This window comes from Phyllobates terribilis, unplaced genomic scaffold (genome assembly GCF_046119375.1).
Source record: "Phyllobates terribilis strain yellow unplaced genomic scaffold, ASM4611937v1 Scaffold_2__4_contigs__length_985480577, whole genome shotgun sequence".
In the NCBI taxonomy this organism is placed as follows: Eukaryota; Metazoa; Chordata; class Amphibia; order Anura; family Dendrobatidae; genus Phyllobates; species Phyllobates terribilis.
Window position 1 is genome coordinate 287,673,125 of NW_027362762.1, and position 22,266 is coordinate 287,695,390.

General features: G+C 43.1%; 1 protein-coding gene across 1 annotated transcript in view; it reads right to left on the reverse strand.

Annotated features, from left to right (window-relative positions):
- DCT (dopachrome tautomerase) overlaps positions 1–20,120 on the reverse strand; it is a 32,712-nt gene extending 12,592 nt beyond the window's left edge. Inside the window, exons 1-3 of the mRNA XM_073664139.1 lie at positions 19,468–20,120; positions 13,903–14,202; positions 12,107–12,207 (exon numbers count right to left, since the gene is read on the reverse strand). Of these exons, the coding sequence (XP_073520240.1) occupies positions 12,107–12,207; positions 13,903–14,202; positions 19,468–19,762 (696 nt within the window). The 5' untranslated portion in view covers positions 19,763–20,120. The remainder of the gene's footprint in view (positions 1–12,106; positions 12,208–13,902; positions 14,203–19,467) is intronic.
- Positions 20,121–22,266: the final 2,146 nt, after the last annotated feature.

The window sequence follows — 22,266 nt, forward strand, 5'->3', positions numbered from 1 at the left end:
TACTCACAGCCCTTCTTAAGTAATATAGGGAAATCAAATGCAAGCATATATTAGGGGTCCAAAGAGACACATACCCACATCCCCCTCACACCACTCCAACTCCGTTTCGCTCCTCGCTTCGTGAGGGAGTTCCTGTGTCTACCTCTATGTGCAGCTGAGTGTGCTGATCTACCATAGTTTGTGTTAGAAGTGCAGGCAAGATCCCCAGGAAGCAAGTGTGATGGCTGTGGACAGACTGCATGTACTGGGTGAAAGTGGCTGTAAGAATGGAACAGTGGTCAGACTATATGGAGGAGCTGATCAAAACACCTGGTTCAAAGCCAGCAACAGCTCTGACAACAGCAGATTGATTTACACAGAGGCGGTTCGTGGCATTGCAGCAGCTTCGACTCCAATGTCAGCCGATTTCTCTGTCTGGCTGCAAAAACGTGGCTGCAGAAAATGACCCCGGGAGACGACAGAGGCCTTAACAGTTTTTGAAAGCGTCGCCGATAGGGAGAAACTCCCGCCAGAGCAGTGGGCAGAAGTCTTGGCGTCATACTTAACAGGGGAGCCACAAAAAAACTACTATGATTTGGCCTTACAGGATGACAAAGATTATGTAAAATTGAAAACAGAAGTTTTGGGATGCTTGGGGGGGGGGGGGTGACAATGTCTGTCAGAGCACAACGGGTCCACCTCTGGGCATATCACCGTGCCAAACCTCCTTGCTCCCAAATGTTTGATCTGCTGCACCTCATCCAAAAGTGGTTACATCTAGAGTCCTCTACCCCAGCACAGATGGTGGAGAGAGTTGTAATGGACCAGATCGTGCACTCCCTTCCAAGCCCAAAGCAGGCTTGGGTTGCCTAGGGACATCCTCGGAACACCAATGACTTGGTCGGACTGGTTGAAAGGAATAAGGAAAAGAAATGGACTGTAGCATGGGATGCCATTATTCATTCTATGCATATCCAGCTTGCAGTGTGGACTGTCCACCCAGCAAGGGGCCACAAGCTTGTCCTGTAAAACTGAATGGCCTGCAAAATGACTGGACTACTAGACTCAGGCAGTTTGGTGATACTCATGAGGTCCACACTCCCTTCTTCCCAGGGATCAACTGGAGAGGTTGGCATCCGCTGCATTCACAGGGATGCTAAAGACTATTCGGTGGGCAGAGTGGTCATTAAGATGGCCCGAGACTTTGTGTTTTGGGATTTGTGGGGGAGGGGCGGAGACCTTGATTGCTTAGGTAAGAAACTGGTTGGCCCTAAAAAAAAAAGTCTCAACAACCACAGAGTCGGACGGTTTCCCTTCTGTGTAATGGAAGGAGAAAGTAGTATCCCAGGAGGCAGACATTCCTGAGATAGGGGAGATGAGAACATTTTGAGTTCACCCAACATAGGGACCCATCTCTAAAAGAAGTGTTCAATAAGGTAACCATAATAAATGGGATAGCCCAGGAGTTGGGGGCTGACACTAGGTTTCCCCATTTCATGTTGAGTGGGGGACTTATTGTACCGGGTTACTAAGGTGAGGGAGGGGATAGTGGATCAGTTGTACCAGGACCCTATATACAAAGGGTGTTGGACAGGGCCCATTCACATGTCTTAGGTGGCCATGTGGTGGTGGACAAAACTCAGATCATACGGAGGTTCTATTGGCCCAGATGTCACCAGGAAACCCTAAGGTATTGCAAGTCCTGTCCCAACTGCCAGTTAACCGCTACCACCTCTCACTTCCAAAATCCTTTTGTGCCGATACCCATCAAGGCAGGGCAACAGAAGGACCCCATTGAGACTCCATGTGGGCTGGATAAGCAAGAAGGGGACACCGAGGATGTCACAGTGGCAGAGACACTGTCACCAGCCCAGAAACAGTGCAGAGAACTGCTTCAGCGGAACTGGAACTTGTTTTTTTGAGTCGCAAGTACGTACATAGGTGGTTGAACTTTAAATTCTGATGGAACCACATGTGCTGGTGAACAAACAACCTTCTAGAATCCCCAAAGCCCACCATGAGGCGATTTAGAAGAAGGTGAGGGAAAAGTTTAAACCTGGGCGTCAGAGGAGTCAAAGAGCAGTGGGTGTAGCCCCACTGTCCATGCGCAGAAGCCTGGGGGAGATTAGAGTTTCTGCAACAACCACAAGAAACATTGTGGTGTCGAAATGTGACGAGTATCCGATGCCCTGCGTTGATGATCTCATTGAGAAGCTAAGGTCAGCCAGATAAAATCACCACCCTGAACAGAACGAAAGGTTACTGGCAAATCCTCTTCTCTCAAAGTGCAAAGGAGAAGACAGTCTTTGCTACACCTGACAGTTGCTTACTTCATCGACATGGGGATATTCAGCCCGGATTGAGGAAGTTATCTGCAGACGGTCCAGGCTGTACTGGATGCGCTGAGGAAGTGAAGGTTTACCATAAACCTAAAGAAGTGTGCCATGAGGAAAAAGAAGGGAAAATACTTGGGCTACATCAGAAGCGGTGAAGTAAAGCTGCAAGTGAATAAGGAGGAGGCAATTCAAAATTCTCCAAGAAACAGGTTCTGAATGGTGGGATACAATCTGTGATGTATCCCGAATTTTGCCATGAGAGCCGCACCCCTGACAGACCTTAAGGGCATGAAGACATCTATGGCCAGATGGTCTCTTGAATCAGATGTTGTTCCAAGAGTTGAAACTCAGGGCTACAAGACATTAACGTTCATGTGAAACACAGGCCTGGGAAGCTACACCGCAACGCAGATGTCCCGTCTAGATTTCCCTGTTTTGTGAGTGAATGTGCCAAAACCCCCAGCTTTGGGCAGAAAGGTGGGGGATGGGGTGATGTATTTTGCTAATGACTGTCACTAGTGGGGAGATGTGTAGCACTGAGGTTGTTCACTTCAGTAATCTAAACCTAGGAAAAATGATCCAACACACCAAGGGCTGAGAGGGGTTAATCAGCCATTTTTAGTGCTAGGATGATTGAACAGCTGTAGAGTGGAAGGAGTGCAGAGGATAAATACCCAGCTTTCTAGAGCAGAGTGTGGGTGGGCCTGGAGGTGCAAGCTCTGGAGCAATGTTTTCATATTAAGGAAAACTGGACCTCGAGTTGATTGTTGCTACAGGAGTCCGCCCGCTTCAGGAACAAGGACTGTGCCATACGTAAGGTTTTTACTTTCCTGTTAGGCTGGGAAGGCAGTGTATTTTTAATAAAAGCAGTGAAAGATTTAAAGAGACAGTGTTCCTGTGTCTACCTCTATATGCAGCCGAGTGAGCCAATCTACCACAGTATGCTAACATAAAATTATAGAAATGTTAAACATTAGCTTTTGTCAATATACAGGATAGATCCATGTTCGGGAAATGTTGTGCAAAATTCTCTCCTACTCCCCCTTGTAAAATTTACAAATTTAGAGCTAAATTAATATTTCAGAGTGAACAAAAATAGAAGTTTCTCAATCTACTTTACATCAATTCCTGTGACGTGCCTTAAGGGTTAACAGGCTTCATTAAAAAAGTCAGGCGGGAGGAATTTTTAAAATGCCCTCACGTATATAGCCCCCTACAAAAAAAAAAAAAAAAAAAAAAAAAAGTATTCTGCTCGGCAGCCACCATTACATCGCTTGTATGTATAATTAAACGTGAATAATTTGGCAAAAAGTCCTCATTAACACATTCCAGAGTTATTACCAAAAAGTGACACATCAGCTTCGAGAAAAAAAAAAAAAAAAAAAACACACGTATATTACTTCCGGTAATGTGTTTTTCCGGAACCCATGACTGCACAACGAGAGAGGGGATCCGCCCTTCAAGGACAGGAAACCTTCAAGATAAAAAGGGCGGCGCATCTCTCCGTATCAGTGGATTACAGAGCATGAGAAGACTCTACGGTTACAGCACAATTTTATTAACCATAAACGAATTTCACCCATGTGAATACTCAACACCCACCAACCGGAAGGTGAACACCATAGTGATAGGGAGGGAATGTAAAGGTGCAGTCATGGGTTCCGAAAAAACACGTTACCGGTAAGTAATACAAGTGTTTTTCTGTCACCCATGATGGCACAACAAGAGAATTACAGAGAACTAGGTATGTAAGGGAGGGACCACAGCCTGCAGAATCCTTCTCCCAAATGTGAGATCAGTAGGCAGAAAGGTCAAGTCTATAGTGATTATAGAAAGTGGATGGAGATTACCACATGGCCGCCTTACAAATTTGCTCAATGGGCACGTCCGCTCTTTCTGCCCAGGAAGCAGCCATGCTCCGTGTACAGTCATGGCCAAAAGTTTTGAGAATGACACCAAAATTATATTTTCACATGATCTGCTGGCCTCTGGTTTTTATTAGTGTTTGTCTGATGTTTATATCACATACAGAAATATAATTGCAATCATATTATGAGTACCAATAGGTTATATTGACAGTTAGAATGAGTTAATGCAGCAAGTCAATATTTGCAGTGTTGCCCCTTCTTCTTCAAGACATCTGTAATTCTCCCTGGCATGCTCTCAATCAACTTTTGGACCAAATCCTGACTGATAGCAGTCCATTCTTGCATAATCAATGCTTGCATTTTGCCAGAATTTGTTGGTTTTTGTTTGTCCACCCGTCTCTTGATGATTGACCACAAGTTCTCAATGGGATTAAGATCTGGGGAGTTTCCAGGCCATGGACCCAAAATCTCTATGTTTTGTTCCATGAGCCATTTAGTTATCACCTTTGCTTTATGGCAAGGTGCTCCATCATGCTGGAAAAGGCATTGTTGGGCGCCAAACTGCTCTTGGACGGTTGGGAGAAGTTGCTCTTGGATTACATTCTGGTACCATTCTTTATTCATGGCTGTGTTTTTAGGCAAGACTGTGAGTGAGCCGATTCCCTTGGCTGAGAAGCAACCCTACACATGAATGGTTTCAGGATGCTTTACAGTTGGCATGAGACAAGACTGGTGGTAGCGCTCACCTCTTCTTCGCCGAATAAGCTGTTTTCCAGATGTCCCAAACAATCGAAAAAGGGATTCATCAGAGAAAATGACTTTGCCCCAGTCCTCAGCAGTCCACTCCCTGTACCTTTTGCAGAATATCAGTCGGTCCCTGATGTTTTTTCTGGAGAGAAGTGGCTTCTTTGCTGCCCTCCTTGAAACCAGCCCTTGCTCAAAGTCTCCGCCTCACAGTGCGTGCAGAAGCACTCACCAGCCTGCTGCCATTCCTGAGCAAGCTCGGCACTGCTGGTAGTCCGATCCCGCAGCTGAAACAGTTTTAAGATACGGTCCTGGCGCTTGCTGGTCTTTCTTGGGCGCCCTGGAGCCTTTTTGACAACAATGGAAGCTCTCTCCTTGAAGTTCTTGATGATGCGATAGATTGTTGACTGAGGTGCAATCTTTGTATCTGCGATACTCTTCCCTGTTAGGCCATTTTTGTGCAGTGCAATGATGGCTGCACATGTTTCTTTAGAGATAACCATGGTTAACTGAAGAGAAACAATGATACCAAGAACCAGCCTCCTTTTAAAGTGTCCAGTGATGTCATTCTTACTTAATCATGACTGATTGATCCATTAACACAGGTGTGGGTGTTGATGAGGACAGGGCTGGCGATCAATCACTAAAACGATGTTAGCTGCTCCTTTTAAGGCAGAACTGCAATGATGTTGAAATGTGTTTTGGGGGTTAAAGTTCATTTTCCGGCAAATATTGGCTTTGCAAGTACAGTAATTGCTGTTAAGCTGATCACTCTGACATTCAGCAGTGTATGCAAATTGCCATTACAAAAAATGAAGCAGTAAACTTTGGAAAAATTACTATTTGTCTCATTCTCAATACTTTTGGCCATGACTGTAGAGTGGGCCTTCAGATTGTTAGGAGGATCTCTGCCTGATCCCGTATAGGCCATAGTGATGGCTTCCCGGATCCACCTTGATCGAGTGCCTTTTGAGACCTTTGATACCTTTCAGGAGCCCTGAAAAGGAGACAAAGCCATATCCTTCCTCCATGAGCTTGTGGATGCTAAATACACTCCCTGACAGAAGTTATGTTGCTTATCCATGTTATGTAAATAAGAGCTTATAGCCTGAAGTTAAATTCATCCATTGGTTTTATAAATTACTCTTTTGAAAGCTGAAACCCTCCCAAATTTGGTTTAGGTTAAGAAAATAAATTGGCATCAATGTTGAAATATTGATCATTTAATTAACACAGAATGGTCAGATTTTGGCAAGACAAAAGTTGTGTCGCCCACAGAAAGTAATGGGATATTCAAACAAATAATTATCTTAAAATACAAACATATGTTGCATAACATTGGTGAATGAAGTTGTGGTTATATTAGAGTCATATTTAATATTTTGTGTGACTTCCATGAGCTTGAAGGACTGCATCCATGCGGTTCAACAATGATTCATACAATTTATTAATGAAGTCATCAGGAATAGCAAAGAATGCAGTCTTACATGCCTGCCAGAGTTCATCTAGATTCTTTTGTTTTGTCTTCCAAGCTTCCTCTTTCATCCTACCCCAAACACGCTCAATGATGTTCATGTCTGGTGACTTGGCTGGCCAGTCCTTGAGCACCTTGATCTTTTTTGCCTGGAGGAACTTTGTTGTAGAGATGGATGGATGAGATGGAGCACAATCCTGCTGCAGAATTTGACCCCTTTTATGATTTGGAATGTAAGAGGTAGCTAATACTTCTTGATATTTTAAGCTATTGATATTGCCTTCCACCTTGCAAATGTTTCGCACACCCCCATACTGAATGTAACCCCAGACCATGAAATTTCCACCACCAAATTTAACTCTTTTCTTGGTGTATTTTGGATCCATACGGGGTCCAGTAGGTCTCCTGCAGTATTTGCAGCGGCTGTGGTGTAATTCTACTGAAGATTCATCAGAGAAATCCACCTTCTACCACTTTTCCAGCGTCCATCTGTTTAGCAGGCTGTGGGACTTTGCAAATGCCACACGTTTTTTTTTATTTGCCTTTTGTTTAGTGCTGGCTTCTGGTCACCGATTCCACCATGGAGGCCATTTCGAGACAGAATCCTACAAACTTTTCTAGTTGACACAGGGACTTGAGGTGACCAGGCCTGTTGGAGCTCTGTTGCAGTGGAAGAGGGGCTTGCTTTGGATTTTCTAACCAACAAACGTTCCTCATGAGCAGTTGTCTTGCGGGGTCTGCTGGACCTGGGCTGGTCAAACACACACATCTACAGTCTTCATATTTTTTTTAAAATTCTTTGTACTTTGCTCAAGTTCCAGTTCAAGTGAAGGTCTGGGGTGCTGGGTTTCTTTTCATACACACCCACTAATTAACTGATCATTTACTGAGCACTGTGAAGATGTAAACTAGGATTGGGTGCATTATATGACCAGACGACAACTTTTGTCTTGCCAAAATCTGACCATTCTGTGTTCATTAAAGGATCAATATTTCAGCATTGATGCCAATTTATTTTCTTAACCTATACCAAATTTGGGAGGGTTTCAGCTTACAAGAGAGTAATTTATAAAACCAATGGATGAATTTAACGTCAGGTTATAAGCTTCTATTTACATAACATGGATAAGCGACAACTTCTGTCAGGGAGTGTAATGTATAAGGCATCTCCTGAAATCCAAGGTATGAAATCTTTCCCCCTTGCTATTTTTTGGTTCAGGACAGAAGGAAGGTAGGGCCATCTACTGCGACATGAAATTTAGAAACAATTTTAGGGAGGAAAGCAGGGTCTGGTCTCAAAACTACCCTATCGTCTAGCACTAAGGTAAAAGGTGGATCTGCAGACAAAGCCTGTAACTCACTAACCCTCCGAGCTGATGTTATGGCCACCAGAAGTATTGTTTTTAGGGCGAGTAATTTTATGGACCCTGAGCTAAGGGGCTCAAAGGGAGAACCTGTTAACGAGTTTAGCACCAAGTTTAAATCCCAAGAAGGGACCCTTATAATAGGGGCTGGATTGGCTCTACTGCATGCCCTCACGAACCTGGAAATCCATTTGTTACTGGCCAGATTATAATTATACAAGGCCCCTAAGGCAGAGATTTGGACCTTTAAGGTGCTAACCGCTAGGCCTTTCTCCAGCCCTTTTTGAAGAAATTCCAAAATGGCCGTAATGGGAACCCCCCCCCTCCCAGGGAGAATCCCTGAGATGACAAGAACTTCTTCCTCTACTGTAAGTTTTAGTAGTGATTGGTTTCCTACTACCTAGAAGAGTAGTAACTAGATTCGATGAGAAACCCCGACTCTCTAGCAATGACCTCTCAAGTTCCAGGTTGCTAAGTGCAATCCTTTCACCTGAGGATGGAATATAGGACCTTGAGCAAGAAGGTCAGGAATCTCTGGAAGAATCCAGGAGTTTGTGACCGACATGCTCCTTAGCCAAAAGAACCATGGTCTCTTGGGCCAGAAGGGGGCTATGAGGACCACTCGAGCCTGATCCTCCTGGATCTTCCTCAACACTGCTGGAATTAGGCACGTTGGGGGAAAGGCATAGGCCAGACTGAAATCTCATCTGTACTAGAAGGCGTCTACTACTAAAAAAGGGTTTTCACAGGGATTCAGGGAGCAGAATTTTTTTAACTTGCTGTTCTGATGGGTTGCAAGCAGGTCGACCTCTGGAGACCCCCGCATGGCCACTAGCTGGCGGAAGACTGAGTGATTTAGAGTCCATTCTCCCTGCAATAATGGCCTGCGACTTGGAGAGTCTGCCTTCGTGTTGTCCTCTCCTCTGATATGAAAGGACCTTTAAAGAGAACTTTTCCTTCCACTAGAGAAAATATCCTCCCCGCAATCTGCATTAGTAATTTTGAGCGAATTCCCCCCTGGTGGTTTACATATGCCACCGTGACCTGGTTGTCGGACAGAATTTTTATGTGATGCACTCGTAGAAGGGGTAAGAAGCAGATTAGTGCCTTCTCTACTGCTCGTAGCTCCCACATGTTAGAAGACCCCAGACTCTCCTCCTCTGACCAAGTCCCCTGTATCGGGCGGTTGTCTAGGTGCGCCCCCCCACCCCCTGGGGTTGGCGTCCCTAGTAATCACTCTGGTAAATTGGGGAACCCAGGGGACGTCTATCTGGAATGTGTGTCTCTAACCACCAATACAGGAGACAATTACATTTTGTGGGAGTGTTAACCTGCCCTCCAGATGTCCCCTGAGGATGATTTTGTTCTTTAGAACGTCCCATTGAAATTCTCTTGAATGAAATTGGGCCCAGCATACCGCTGGGATGCAGGAGGTGAGGGACCCCAACAGAGACATGGCCCCCCTGAGAGTCATTACTGGGTCTGTTATGGCTGTCGAGACTAAATTTATTTTCTCTTTTCTGATCGGGCAGGCGGCATTCCTGTCGAACCGAATCCAGAGTAAGGCCTAAAAAGATCTGAGTTGTATGGGGGATCAGTTTTGATTTTTCTAGGTTTAAAACCCCATCCTAAGTTTTTTTTAAGATGGTGCACACCTGATCCACTTGGGCCAGGCAGTGATCGTAAGTTTTGCCCACTATTAGGAAGTCGTCCAGGTACGGAATGATCAATATGTTCTCCTCCCCGAGATGAGCTGTAACCTCCGCTATAAGTTTTGTAAATATGCGGGGCGCTACTGCTAGGCCGAAGGGAAGAGCTCTGTACTGGAAGTGATTGACGACTCCCTGTACAGTTACGGCTACTCTGAGGTATTTTTGAAAGTCGTGATGGATTGGCACATGGTAATATGCATCCTTTAGGTCCAACACTGCCATGTAGCTGCCGGGGAATAGAAGGCTTATCGTTGATTTTATCGTTTCCATCTTGAATGATGGAATGTTCAGGAATTTGTTTAGGCCTTTCAAGTTGAGGATGACTCTGAATGAATTGTCCGGCTTCTTTATAAGGAACAAGGGGGAATAGAACCCGCTTTCTTCTTGTGGGGATACCTCCAGCAAGACGTTCTTTAGCAGGAGACCTGAAATCTCTTCCTCCAGTGCCCGCTATTCTGGTAGAGAGGATCTTAAGGCAGTCGGGATAAATTTCTCTGGTGGGTTCCTCAGAAATTCCAGTTTTAAGCCTGATTTTAATAAATTGAGGATCCACTTGCTGGAAGAGATCCTTTCCCAGGCGGGAAGGAAGAGAGAGCGCCTCAATCCCACATGGGATAGTGTGTCATTTTTGCAGTTTGTGACCATCCTGGGAGGGCCCGCCAAACAAAAACCCTTTCCCTTTCCTGGAACGATCCTCCCATCTAGATTGTACTGTGGACGTCCTTCGGCAGCCAAATTTCTTCCTCCAAAAAGGACTGCTTAAAAGTTGAGAAGGAAGATTTAGGAAATCTTTTGTGGTCACCTGCTTTCTCCAGAATTGTGTCAAGAGAGGTACCGAAAAGAAAATCTCATTCACACGGAAGAGAACATAACTTTCCCTTCGTTTGCATTTCCCCCGGGCAACATTTCAGCCAGACTGCTCTACAGCCGGCATTAGACAGGGCCGCAGATCTTGCTGCTAATCTGGCAGAGGCGTCCGATAAGAAGGCCGCTGCTCCTTTCAATACAGGTAGAGAGGCCAGAATGGAGTCCTGTGACTCGTTCTTAACCTGGTCTTCTAACCTGTCTAACCAAACCATAAGGGATCTTGCGGTACAGGTTGCTGCTATGGCTGGTTTCAATACCCCTGCTGATACCTTCCTTAAGGGTATTGGGAGTCATCTACCTTTCAGTCCAGTAGGTCCTTCAGCATCCCTGTGTCTTCAAAAAGGGAGAGAAAATCTTCTAGAAACTTTGGATACCGCAACATCCAGCTTCGGGGCTTTATTCCAGGAAGCTGTATCTTCCACACTAAAGGGATATTTCCTTTTGAAGGAAGATGGAATGGGACCCTTTTTCTCCAGCCTATCCCACTCCTTCTTGATAAGTCCCTGCACCTTATCATTAATCGGGAAAACTGTTTTTTCCGATCCAAGGTGCCGAACATAATATCCTGTACCGATTTTTTTGACTTCTGGTCAGCTAACCCCATTGTGGACCTGACTGCTTTTACTAAGCTATCCACACTTTCCAGGGGAAAACAATGACCTGTGCCTGCCTCACTATCTGAAGAGGAAGAGTCAGTGGAGTCATCCAGCATTCCCTCATCGGATTCAGAGTCTGAATGGGTGAGTGGAGTTTTTGCCCTATGGGCCTGGGATGCTTGGGAACACAACTTAAACGATTTTTCTACCTCAGACCCAATAAGGGTTTTTAGATTTGAAGAAAAATCCGGGGTTCCCTCTGAAATTGTTTCCTCAATACATGGCTGGCATAATCTTTTGGGCCAGTCTTTAGTCAGACCCTGTTCACACAGGGCACATACTCTGTACTTGGATTTCTCCATACATTTTTTAGGGACAGAGAGAGAGACAGACAGAGACAGAGACAAAAAAGTCTACATTAATACGTTGACTTTCACGTAGCCCACTCACCACACAGTCGATAAAAACCAGGGTACCGGAACGGGAGGCAGGACAGTATCCGATACTTCTCCTCGGGAGACCACGGAATCATCGATCCTGCAGGAGCAATGCCGGCTTGATCTTGAATCCCTGGTGCTGCGAGTCCCAGAACGCCCACTGCTCTTGCTCTGCAGTGGTTCGGGGTGCGCTTCTGGCGCCGAGGCTGCTCTACCTCCTCGGGCTGCTGCAGCACAGACTGCTGCTCTTGCTGCTGATCCGGTGGGGAGGGCTGCTGTGAGGCAATTACGGTGCACTGCGCCCCTGCCTGGCTGGTGATCTACCCTTATTGAGCCAGGGAGATCACCGGCCGGCGTCCCCACAGCTTCCGGTACCTCCCCCGAAGATTACATCCGGGGGTCAGAGGTCCCGGCGCGCGTCATCGGGGCTCGACTTCCGGCGTCACATCTGGGACGCGGGGGTTTGCCTGCTACCATGCTGTGTAGGTGCCGCAAACCCCCACCTGCACGCAGGGAGACCACGTCGGCGCCCCCCGCGGCGCTTCCAGGAACCAAGGGACCGGCCGCAGCAGAGACTGCCCGGCCACCACCGACCGGCCCCAGCCCAGGTAAGATGAACTTGCTGCTGTCGTGGGTGCAAGGGAAAAAAAAAAAAGTTCTTTGTAATTAAGGTCAAAAGTGTGTCATTAAGGGGTTAATACTTTATGCTTATGCGCTCAGTGAATTTACCTGCAAATCTCTCTCCAGCAACAATAGGTGGTATCGATGCCATGTGACAAAGGCAGGTCCTTTATGAGACAAGTCAATAGCTTTAAATGGACGTCCAGGCCCTGAAGGGCAAAATATTAAGTTCAGTTTTAAAGGTGTATTTTAAGTTGGAAAATACAAAGTATACAACATAGAACAAGTGTATTGCAGCACCAGAGGTTTTGTACAAGGATAAATGAGTATGGCATGGTTTTCTTTAGAGCAATCAATTGATTAATTAGATGTCTGTTTAGTAATTTGATAGAACCGCTTATGATTGGCCTAGTAAAAGCAGACTAATGGTGCTGCAGGGTTCAGTTCTAGGTCCGCTGCATTTTAATGGCCCGTGGATTGTTAAACAGAATAAGATATTGATCTTCAAGTGAATTATGGTTGGATGTACAAACAATGAAAAACATTAAAGATATAAGACACTGGTTATTGAAATTGATAACAGTATTTATCAATTTCAATATGATATCTGTAGAATCATACACTAAGCAAGTGGGACTCCAATATAATAGCCATTTATTATTGTTAAGTTCTGCAACTTAGAACTAAGGAATAGGAGGGAAAAGCTGTCCCTGCACAGAGACTCAGCTTAACCCTACACTGGGGTGGGTGCCCTATTCCTTATCAATAGCCCCACCGAAACGCCTGCACGGAACTCAAACTAAGACCTGTAGGAAGGGGAAAGGGGTCCCTAAAAGATCTAAGGACTGGGAGCAAAATCAGGAGACCTCCTAACAAAAAAGTTAGTTGCAGAAACGAAGATTAAAAGGAACAAAACTGGTGGAACAAGAAGTCCCAGAATAACAATTGTTCAAAGAACTAAACAAGGCTACTTAGCTAGAGCACATGTAACACTGATGTCCAGCGGGGAATGGGAGCCAGGTGCTGAGTAATAAAGAGTGCAGAGATCACATGACCAAGAAACCCAGCAAACCACAACAAGATGGCAGATCGTAAAACAAAATAGATTCTATCAATTATATGAAAATGTAGAAAACATGGTAGATTATGGGGCCCAGATTCCTCGAGACTGACATTGCACATGCCAATCTTAGTTTCATATTCTTTTATTTGAAAAGGAACAATAAATTCGGTGACAGGGGGAGTAGCACATGCCAATCTTAATAATGGACTCGCTGGAGTAGGATGTGCCAAATTCATTAAAAAAGTGCACGTCACTTAATGCATTCAGTGCATCTTCGCTATGGCGTGTGCCTTGCCAAAAATGCTACTCCAGCCAGGGACTAGAATAGCATTTTTGCTGTAAGAGATGCTGTCAATTTTAATAAAACTGTTGGGTGGGCATAGCTGCTTGAATCTGGCATACAAATGCCAAAAGTTGCAAATTAAAAAATTGCAACTTTTCAAAGTATTTTATTTCAGAAAACTGGCAATTTTTAGTTGAATGCAATAAATACTTACATAATACATTAAGTGCATGCAAGACATAACTGATCGTCTCAGCATTATGAAAATTAGCTTAGTAAGCTTAAAACTAGGAGTAGTCTGGCTGTGTCTGATAGTCAGCTCCTCAATCTCCTGCAAGCTGCTCACTCTACTGATGTACCAACTGTCAATGCAAAGACCGAAGTGTGGACTGCCCGGAAGTTAAAAGTCTTTGGGCAGTCCAGAAGTAGTTAAGCAACCCAATTAAAATGTATGACCATCTGTGCCTTGCCGAAGGTAAGGTAATACAGTGAAGCTATGAAAAGAAGTTGACTGAAAGTTTATGGCAATTTGAACTAAGGCATAAAAGATTAACAAACCTAGCAATGTGTCTCTGACGGAGTAGTAATGTAGCCAGACAAAGAAATTGTAGATGCTGGTGTTAGCCACTTGAGGTTCAGTTCCATTTGGGCCAAGAAGTCCAAGCCAATGCTGGGTAGCAATTACGTAGTCAGGGTGAATGGTGTTTTTAGCACGATCTAGAGCATCTATGAACTGGGCTCTTTCCTGAAGTGTTAGAGAATGAATATTTTTCCGAACAACTGGTGGCTTCTTTTGGTCACAGTTTGTTCCTATCCAGCCAAATTTACATTCTCCACAATGGTATCCTGCAAAGTTTCCTAATGGAACAAAATTATGATTTTAATCAAGCAAACACCATTTCATTAGCATTATAACTTACAAAACTGTACTCTGCAGCTGCATGTTTATGGGGGAGTTGAGAGATCAGTCCAATAATTTAGCAACCTCCCAACCTCCCTTTGGCTCTGTCAGTGCTTGTGACAGAGCCAAAGACAAATACACTACAATGTCATCCAATACATTAATGACAAAATCATGAGATTTACACTTTGAGTTGCCCTTCAATAAAATCTATGTATACATCCACACACTACAATTGAGCATTGCATCTATGTAAGCAAGTCTTATGTCACGGCCCCACTATCAGTATTTGGTCAGTACTTTTTCTCAGAAGTGGGAGCCAAAACCAGGAGTGGGTGGTAAATGCAGAATTGGTGACTTGTTTCTATTATACCTTTCCTCTGATTGTTCTTCACCTGGTTTTGGCTCCCACTCCTGAGAAAAAATACTGACCGAATACTGATAGTGGGGCCATGCATTGAGCACACAGTGATCTACCACTACCATGTTATACACGCTTAAAAAGCAGCAAGAACAGGAGTTGAAAGTATAGAAGCAAAGCAAATTACATAAGTACTGGCAGTGCCATGCATGATGTACAAAAAGGCTAATATTACCAAAATAACGCTCTACTCTGGTCTAAAAATGGCATGTGTAATTACTCGAAATCCTAGTTTGCTCTGGGCTTAGCAGCAAAGGGGGCAGGTCTGTCTGACTGAGACATCCCTTTATAAATATGCATTCTGAGATAGCTGTCAATCACTAATAAGGACTGCCCAGATTGAGCAGGGATTTTAATGGCTACAGAAATAGTTCTAAGAAATGTGTGTCTGTGGGAAAAGATTCATCAGTCTGTTCAGCTTCTCCTACTCCAACATGCTGCCTATAGATTGGAAATGTGCAATCTGACAGGTTCCCTTTAAAAATATTCATGCTCGTGTACATATCAGCAAGCTTCAATGTAAAGACTTCAATGCTTTGTTAAATGCAGTCACGACTAACGGCAACTGAAGACCTCGCTGGCAGCAATGAAGAGAACTCCAGGGAATATTTCATTAATGAGGCATCTGTTGAGCACAGTTTGTGGAAGCATATTGTGCCATCCGTCTACTGTACATTTCAGTTGAGGCTGGAAGGAAAAACAAGTGACTACTGATAAATGCATTCCAATATTTTTAGTACGGAGTCAAGTTGTTAATTAACCTTGGCCAATTCCATCCACGAGGTTAAAAAGCAATACATCTCATACAGTTATATGGGAAATAAGGGATGTAGTAAAACACCTCCCCGTTGTTATATTCCCCTATGCACATGCCCAACTAACGCTGTTTTATGAGCCGCTTAAATTTAGAAATACAAAAAGGGGCAAAGTAGCTTGTTGCATATTGCATTTTAATACCACTACTCAACCAAGGTTGTATTTAGACAGCAATATTTCATGGTCCATGTACAAACAGCAATCCCAGGACCCATCATGGGTCTCCCATGCTAAAATAACAGCCTCATCCATGTCCATGAGTCCCGTGTTTGGGTCAGCTGAACCGCAGTCAGACGTGAAGTCATTGTCCATACTCAGACCTGCATCTATACAGATCTGAAATCTGCCTAGTAGGTAGGGTCACATGAAATGAGTTTGCTGTGGAAAAATTTTGTCCCATGTACAGTTATATGAAAAAGTTTGGGCACCCCTATTAATCTTAAACTTAATGTTTTATAAAAATTGGTGTTTTTGCAACAGCTTTTTCAGTTTGATATATGTAATAACTGCTGGACACAGTAATGTTTCTGCCTTGAAATTAGGTTTATTGTACTAACAGAAAATGTGCAATCTGCATTCAAACAAAATTTGACAGGTGCATAAGTATGGGCACCTCACCAGAAAAGTGACATTAATATTTAGTAGATCCTCCTTTTGCAAAAATAACAGCCTCTAGTCGCTTCCTGTAGCTTTTAATGATTTCCTGGATCCTGGATGAAGGTATTTTTGACCATTCCTCTTTACAAAACAATTCCAGTTCAGTTAAGTTTGATGGTCGCCAAGCATGGACAGCCCTCTTCAAATGATCCCACAGATGTTCAATGATATTCAGGTCTGGGGACTGGGATGGCCATTCCAGAACATTATAATTGTTCCTCTGCATGAATGCCTGAGTAGATTTGGAGCGGTGTTTTGGATCATTGTCTTGCTGAAAGATCCATTCCCTGCATAACTTCAACTTTGTCACTGATTCTTGAACATTATTGTCAAGAATCTGCTGATACTGAGTGGAATCCATGCGTCCCTCAACTTTAACAAGATTCCCGGTGCCGGCATTGGCCACACAGCCCCAAAGCATGATGAAACCTCCACCAAATTTTACTGTAGGTAGCAAGTGTTTTTCTTGGAATGCTGTGTTTTTTTGCCGCCGTGCAGAACGCCTTTTTGTATGACCAAACAACTCAATCTTGGTTTCATCAGTCCACAGGACCTTCTTCCAAAAAGAAATTGGCTTCTCCAAATGTGCTTTTGCATACCTCAGCCGACTCTGTTTGTGGCGTGCTTGCAGAAACGGCTTCTTTCGCATCACTCTCCCATACAGCTTCTCCTTGTGCAAAGTGCGTTGTATAGTTGACCGATGCACAGTGACACCATCTGCAGCAAGTTGATGCTGCAGCTCTCTGGAGGTGGTCTGAGGATTGTCCTTTACTGATCTCACCATTCTTCTTCTCAGCCTTTCTGATGTTTTTCTTGGCCTGCCACTTCTGGCCTTAACAAGAACTGTCCCTGTGTTCTTCCATTTCCTTACTATGTTCCTCACAGTGGAAACTGACAGGTTAAATCTCTGAGACAGCTTTTTGTATCCTTCCCCTGAACAACTATGTTGAATAATCTTTGTTTTCAGATCATTTGACAGTTGTTTTGAGGAGCCCATGATGCCACTCTTCAGAGGAGATTCATACAGGAGAACAACTTGCAAGTGGCCACTTTAAGTAGCTTTTCTCATGATTGCAAACGCCTGGCTATGAAGTTCAAAGCTCAATGAGGTTACAAAACCAAAAAAAGGGCTTTAGTAAGTCAGTAAAAAGTAGGTAGGAGTATTTAAACCAAGAAAATGATAAGGGTGCCCATACTTATGCACCTGTCAAATTTTGTTTGAATGCAGATTGCACATTTTCTGTTAGTACAATAAACCTCATTTCAAGGCAGAAACATTACTGTGTCCAACAGTTATTACATATATCAAACTGAAATAGCTGTTGCAAAAACACCAATTTTTATAAAACATTAAGCTTAAGATTAATAGGGGTGCCCAAACTTTTTCATATAACTGTATATGCAAATACGTTTACACCCAAAATAGAACAAATCTATTCTAAGAAACCTTTATTGGTCAATTGTATTTTTTGGGGCATAAAAGTATTTACATTGATTTTTCTGGCTAACAGTACTACACTATAACTTTATTGTACCTAGATATATATAAAAAAAAAAAAAAATTACAAACCGTGACCTGGTATTTTTAAGGGCTTAGAATCATCAACCAATATACACAACTGATCCGGTCATACACTTTTGGCTCATATTTACAACAGGAATATTACAATAAGTTTGCAGACTATTGCCCAAGTGTGAGGTGGACAGAGCCTTGTTGCTCAAAGTGATGCCAATTTTTATTTTTTTTATTTTTTTTTTTTTTTTTTTTTTTAAATAATCGACAGCTTGTCAGAAAAAAAAAAAATCACGGACAGAATGTTTTTTATGGACACATTGGAAAACCATAAATCATTATGATTATAGTTGATACTTGTCTACAGCCCATAATTCTAATAAGACATCAGCTGCATTCACTGTAAACTGTAAAATGATGATACTCAATCTAGAAAAATTTCTTCAGATACAAAAAAAAAAAAAAAAAAAAATCATGGACGCCTTCAATTTTTTTATGGACTGTTCTCTGGAATGCCTGCCTGTCATCACTAAGATTTCTGAGATTTTGCACTAAACATATTCCTTCCATAACATCTTATACAGCTAAAATCAAACCAAATTTTTCCCTAGTCATTGTGCTCAGCTATCTGCGTCAGCTCATTGACAATTAATGGAGCAGAGACTGAGCATGTGCACCTCTGCTGCATTAAGGAATAGGGCTCCAAGATCCAAAGTTATTCCCCATTTATAGAATGGGAGTTTTTTTTTTGTTTTTTTTTTTAATAATCCTTTAAAATAGGGAATTATTCAAAATGTCTGAAAAGGTAAAACAGGTGCCCCTAATCTGGGCCTTAGGGGGCTACTACCTTCCTTAGACAGCATACGAGGACCATCCACGTGTTCTGCATTACATCGGACATCCCAAATCATTTTTTATCTTTTATCAGGACGTTGTGAGCAGTTTTCCAAACCAACACTCACCTGAATAATTGAAATAAAACCAATGGTCCACATATACTAATGATGTATAAGACTAAATTCAGACATTCATGTATCATGACCAGAGCACGGACTGTGATTCCATAGACTGGCCACAGGTTTCCTAACCCAATCTCAACAGCCCTATATATGCCTATGAGGCTATTGAGTTTGGGTCAGGACATGTCCCAGTCTGGGAAATCACTGTATCTGAATTCAGTCTAAGCTTGCACTGACACGGCCATATAAAACGGACAGAGATAGGGCTGCAATACTCAGACTGGTCGAGGCTCTCCCAACCTGAACAGGACAGCTGCATAGAAATACATGAAGTGGTCACCCTCAGGTCAGAAGAGCTGCGGCCAGTCCGTGCACTTGGTCCGATCTATACGGCCGTCTGACTGCGCCGAGTAGTTAGTGTAAACTTAGTGCAGGCAATCTGCAGAAGTGGCTCACGGTTAGGAACAGATATGAAAACTCTACGTTGGCTTCATTTGGACCAATAATTTTCACATAATATCTGACAATTATTAGTATGGTGCATTTTTTTTTTAAAATGTCTAGATCCACAGCACCTTTTTAAACACTTAAAAGTTTAATTAGTCTTATTAAAACTAAAAGGATTTTTATCATAGATCCATACGATAAATCTGGGAGACTTGTACTGATAACCATAAGATTAATTGATCTATTACCAGATCTTTACAATGACAAGAAAATGAATAAACGTTCTTTGGTAGGTCATGGTAGCTGCAATAAAGATCCACACATCCTTCTAAAGAGATCACAGAGCACTGCACACAGGTGAGCAGTGGCACTTACCTGTACACTGGCACAGGTGAGTGGTGGCACTTACCTGTACACTGGCATGTGGAGTTGTAGAACTTTAGTGGCCAGCGCTCCCGATCGTCCACATTGCGCAGGGTGTACGGACCACTCCATGGATGCTCGTCTACGACTACAGATGCACAACGACCCCGACCCTGCAGGACCCCACACACATTGCCTGGGTCCGAACCCAGCAAAGGGCAGCAGCGTTTACTGCCTATTGCCTCTACTGTGGTACAAGCCCTGGGGAACTGAGCATGAGCCACAAGTATACAGGACACTGGAAGCAGCAGAGCCCACAGCCATGTACTAGAGTGAGCCATGATGACTGGGGTAGTAGTGCTGGAGGCAGCAATCTCCACTACACATATACTAAGCAGCTCTCAGGACTTGTCATCTGCTGGGAGGACGTCTTGTTAACGCCTCTAATTAATGGCCCAGCTATTTACTGCCTGTGTAACTACTAATAGCACTATTAATGGTGATCACACCAGCCTGCCCGTGACACACCGCTCACTTATGAACTTTCCTCATGTGTCAGAACTATTTACCCACAACCTCTAATCCTTCTCTAAGATCCTCCATGTGATCCTGTGGAATTGGCAAGACCAGCTTTTATACAGTGGTGGAGAAATCTTTCCCAGGCCTTTGTTCATTCACAAGAAAGCCTCAGCTGCTCCAGATTTTATATTGCTATCCATATGGGTGGGGGGATTATAGCCACAAGCAGCATTCATGTGAAGGGCATATGACAGACCTATAGGCGAGGAATGCAGCATGTGATTTTAGCTATCCTGCTCATGCAGTTTTAGGGACCAATGTTGCTGCTATATAGAGCTGGAGGCTTAAGAGTATTTTAGTCTATGTTCCCACAATGAATATTTGGTCAGATTTGATGTTGCAGAATTTCTGCACCTACTATGTAAATTAGATTACTTGCATTCTTTTCCATTGTTTTTTTACATATGTTTTTATTGGGTTTTGATTCTGCGTTTTTTGTCTTTTTGATATGTCTTGTTTTAAACAAACTTACTTTACTTTTGATACTTTCTGATATTTGGCTTTGAGAGGCCTGTATATAGTCATGTGTTGAATACACGCATTTTGAGGATATTTCCCCAGCAGAAACACGCTAAAAATGTACATGTATTGTTTTTATCTGCAATTTTTTTTATTTATTTATTTTTTACATCTAATGCAGTTCTATGGGGAAAATCCACACATAAAACTCAGCGTACCTGCAAAAGGAATTGACGTGTTGCAGATTTAAAAAAAAAACACCGCAGGTCAATGTACGCTGAGTAAAGAAGAAGCACAGGGGGCAGGAGATTTCTATAAATCCCATCTACTTTGCTAGAACTGTAAAACACTAAACTCTGCTTTGTTTTGATTTTTTGCACAGTGAAAATATGCGGGATCAATGAAAATTCATTTATTTGTCTTTTAGGCCACGGTCACACTTTCAGTATTTGGTCAGTTTTTTACATCAGTATTTGTAAGCCAAAACCAGGAGTGGATGATACAGAAGTGGTGACTTGTTTCTATTATACTGTACTTTTCCTCTGATTGTTCCTCTCCTGATTTTGGCTTAGAAATACTTAGGTAAAAAACTGACCAAATACTGAACATGTGAACATGGCCGTAAAGAATAAGTTTCATATGTTGCACCTCCACTTGGGCCTCATGCAGTGGCATTTACTGCTGCGGATATCGCTGCGAAACAGGTGCAATACAATTATTATTAGGGGTTTTTTTTGTATCTATTATTCTCTATCCCTGGGATGGGTTGTTCCAAGGCAAGACACTGGAATTCCTGGGAGGGGGGGATCGTTCCCATGGGTGCCAGGATGAGACTCAAATACCCCCTTAAATATTGGCATTTGTGAATTACAAGATATATATGAAGAGGACCACCGATATGCATAAAAACTGCGATAGTTAAGGGGCCTTACTCCCTCATTGCCGTTTTAAAATGGCGATTGTGAAAAAGAGTACAGTGCCGCCTAGAGGCCGAAATTCCCACAGGTGTGAGCTGTACATGATGGCTGACACCCTGTGGTATCTCCCCCGGCCGGTTTTGTAACTGATCGTACCCGATTAACCCCTTATATACTGCTGTCACTGACAGAAGTATTTAATTGGTTAAAAGAGAGTTAAGACACCCCTTTTTAACCATCAGACCCCCTGCAACCAGAATCGCGGGTTACCATGGTAGCCTGAGGTACTGAGTATTGCAATGTATGAGAGCAGAGATCAAAATGAAAAATATACATGTACCACAGTAAAAAAGTAATAAAAGCACACACAAATCACAAAATGCAGCCGTTGTGTTAAAAGAAAAATAAACAGAAAACACTGCAGGGCTGTGGAGTCGGAGTCCATTTTGGTGGAGTCGGAGTCGGTATAAAATGGACAGACACCAACTCCTAAAATATATAATAAATTGGGTACAGTAGTTCAATGCAGTTTGTGGGGAATATTTTTTCATAAGAATTTGGGAAAGTTATGAAATGTCCTATAAATGTCTGTCCTATTCTTGATCTAAAGGTCTAGACTTTTAGCTGAGATTAATCTGTGCTACAGTAAATTTATCACTTAAACATGAGCCATGTATGAGGGAGTCGGAGTCGGAGGTTTGGCTTACTGACTCCACAGCCCTGGAAAAAAGTACACATAATTGGTATCGACGCATCTGGAACAACCAGGCCTAAAAAACTGTTATGTTATCTATTCCATATGGCGACTGTAAAAAAATAAATAAAAAACAAAGCAAAAATGTTGCCTTTCATCATACTGACTCACAAAAAAGTGATCAAAAAGTCATATG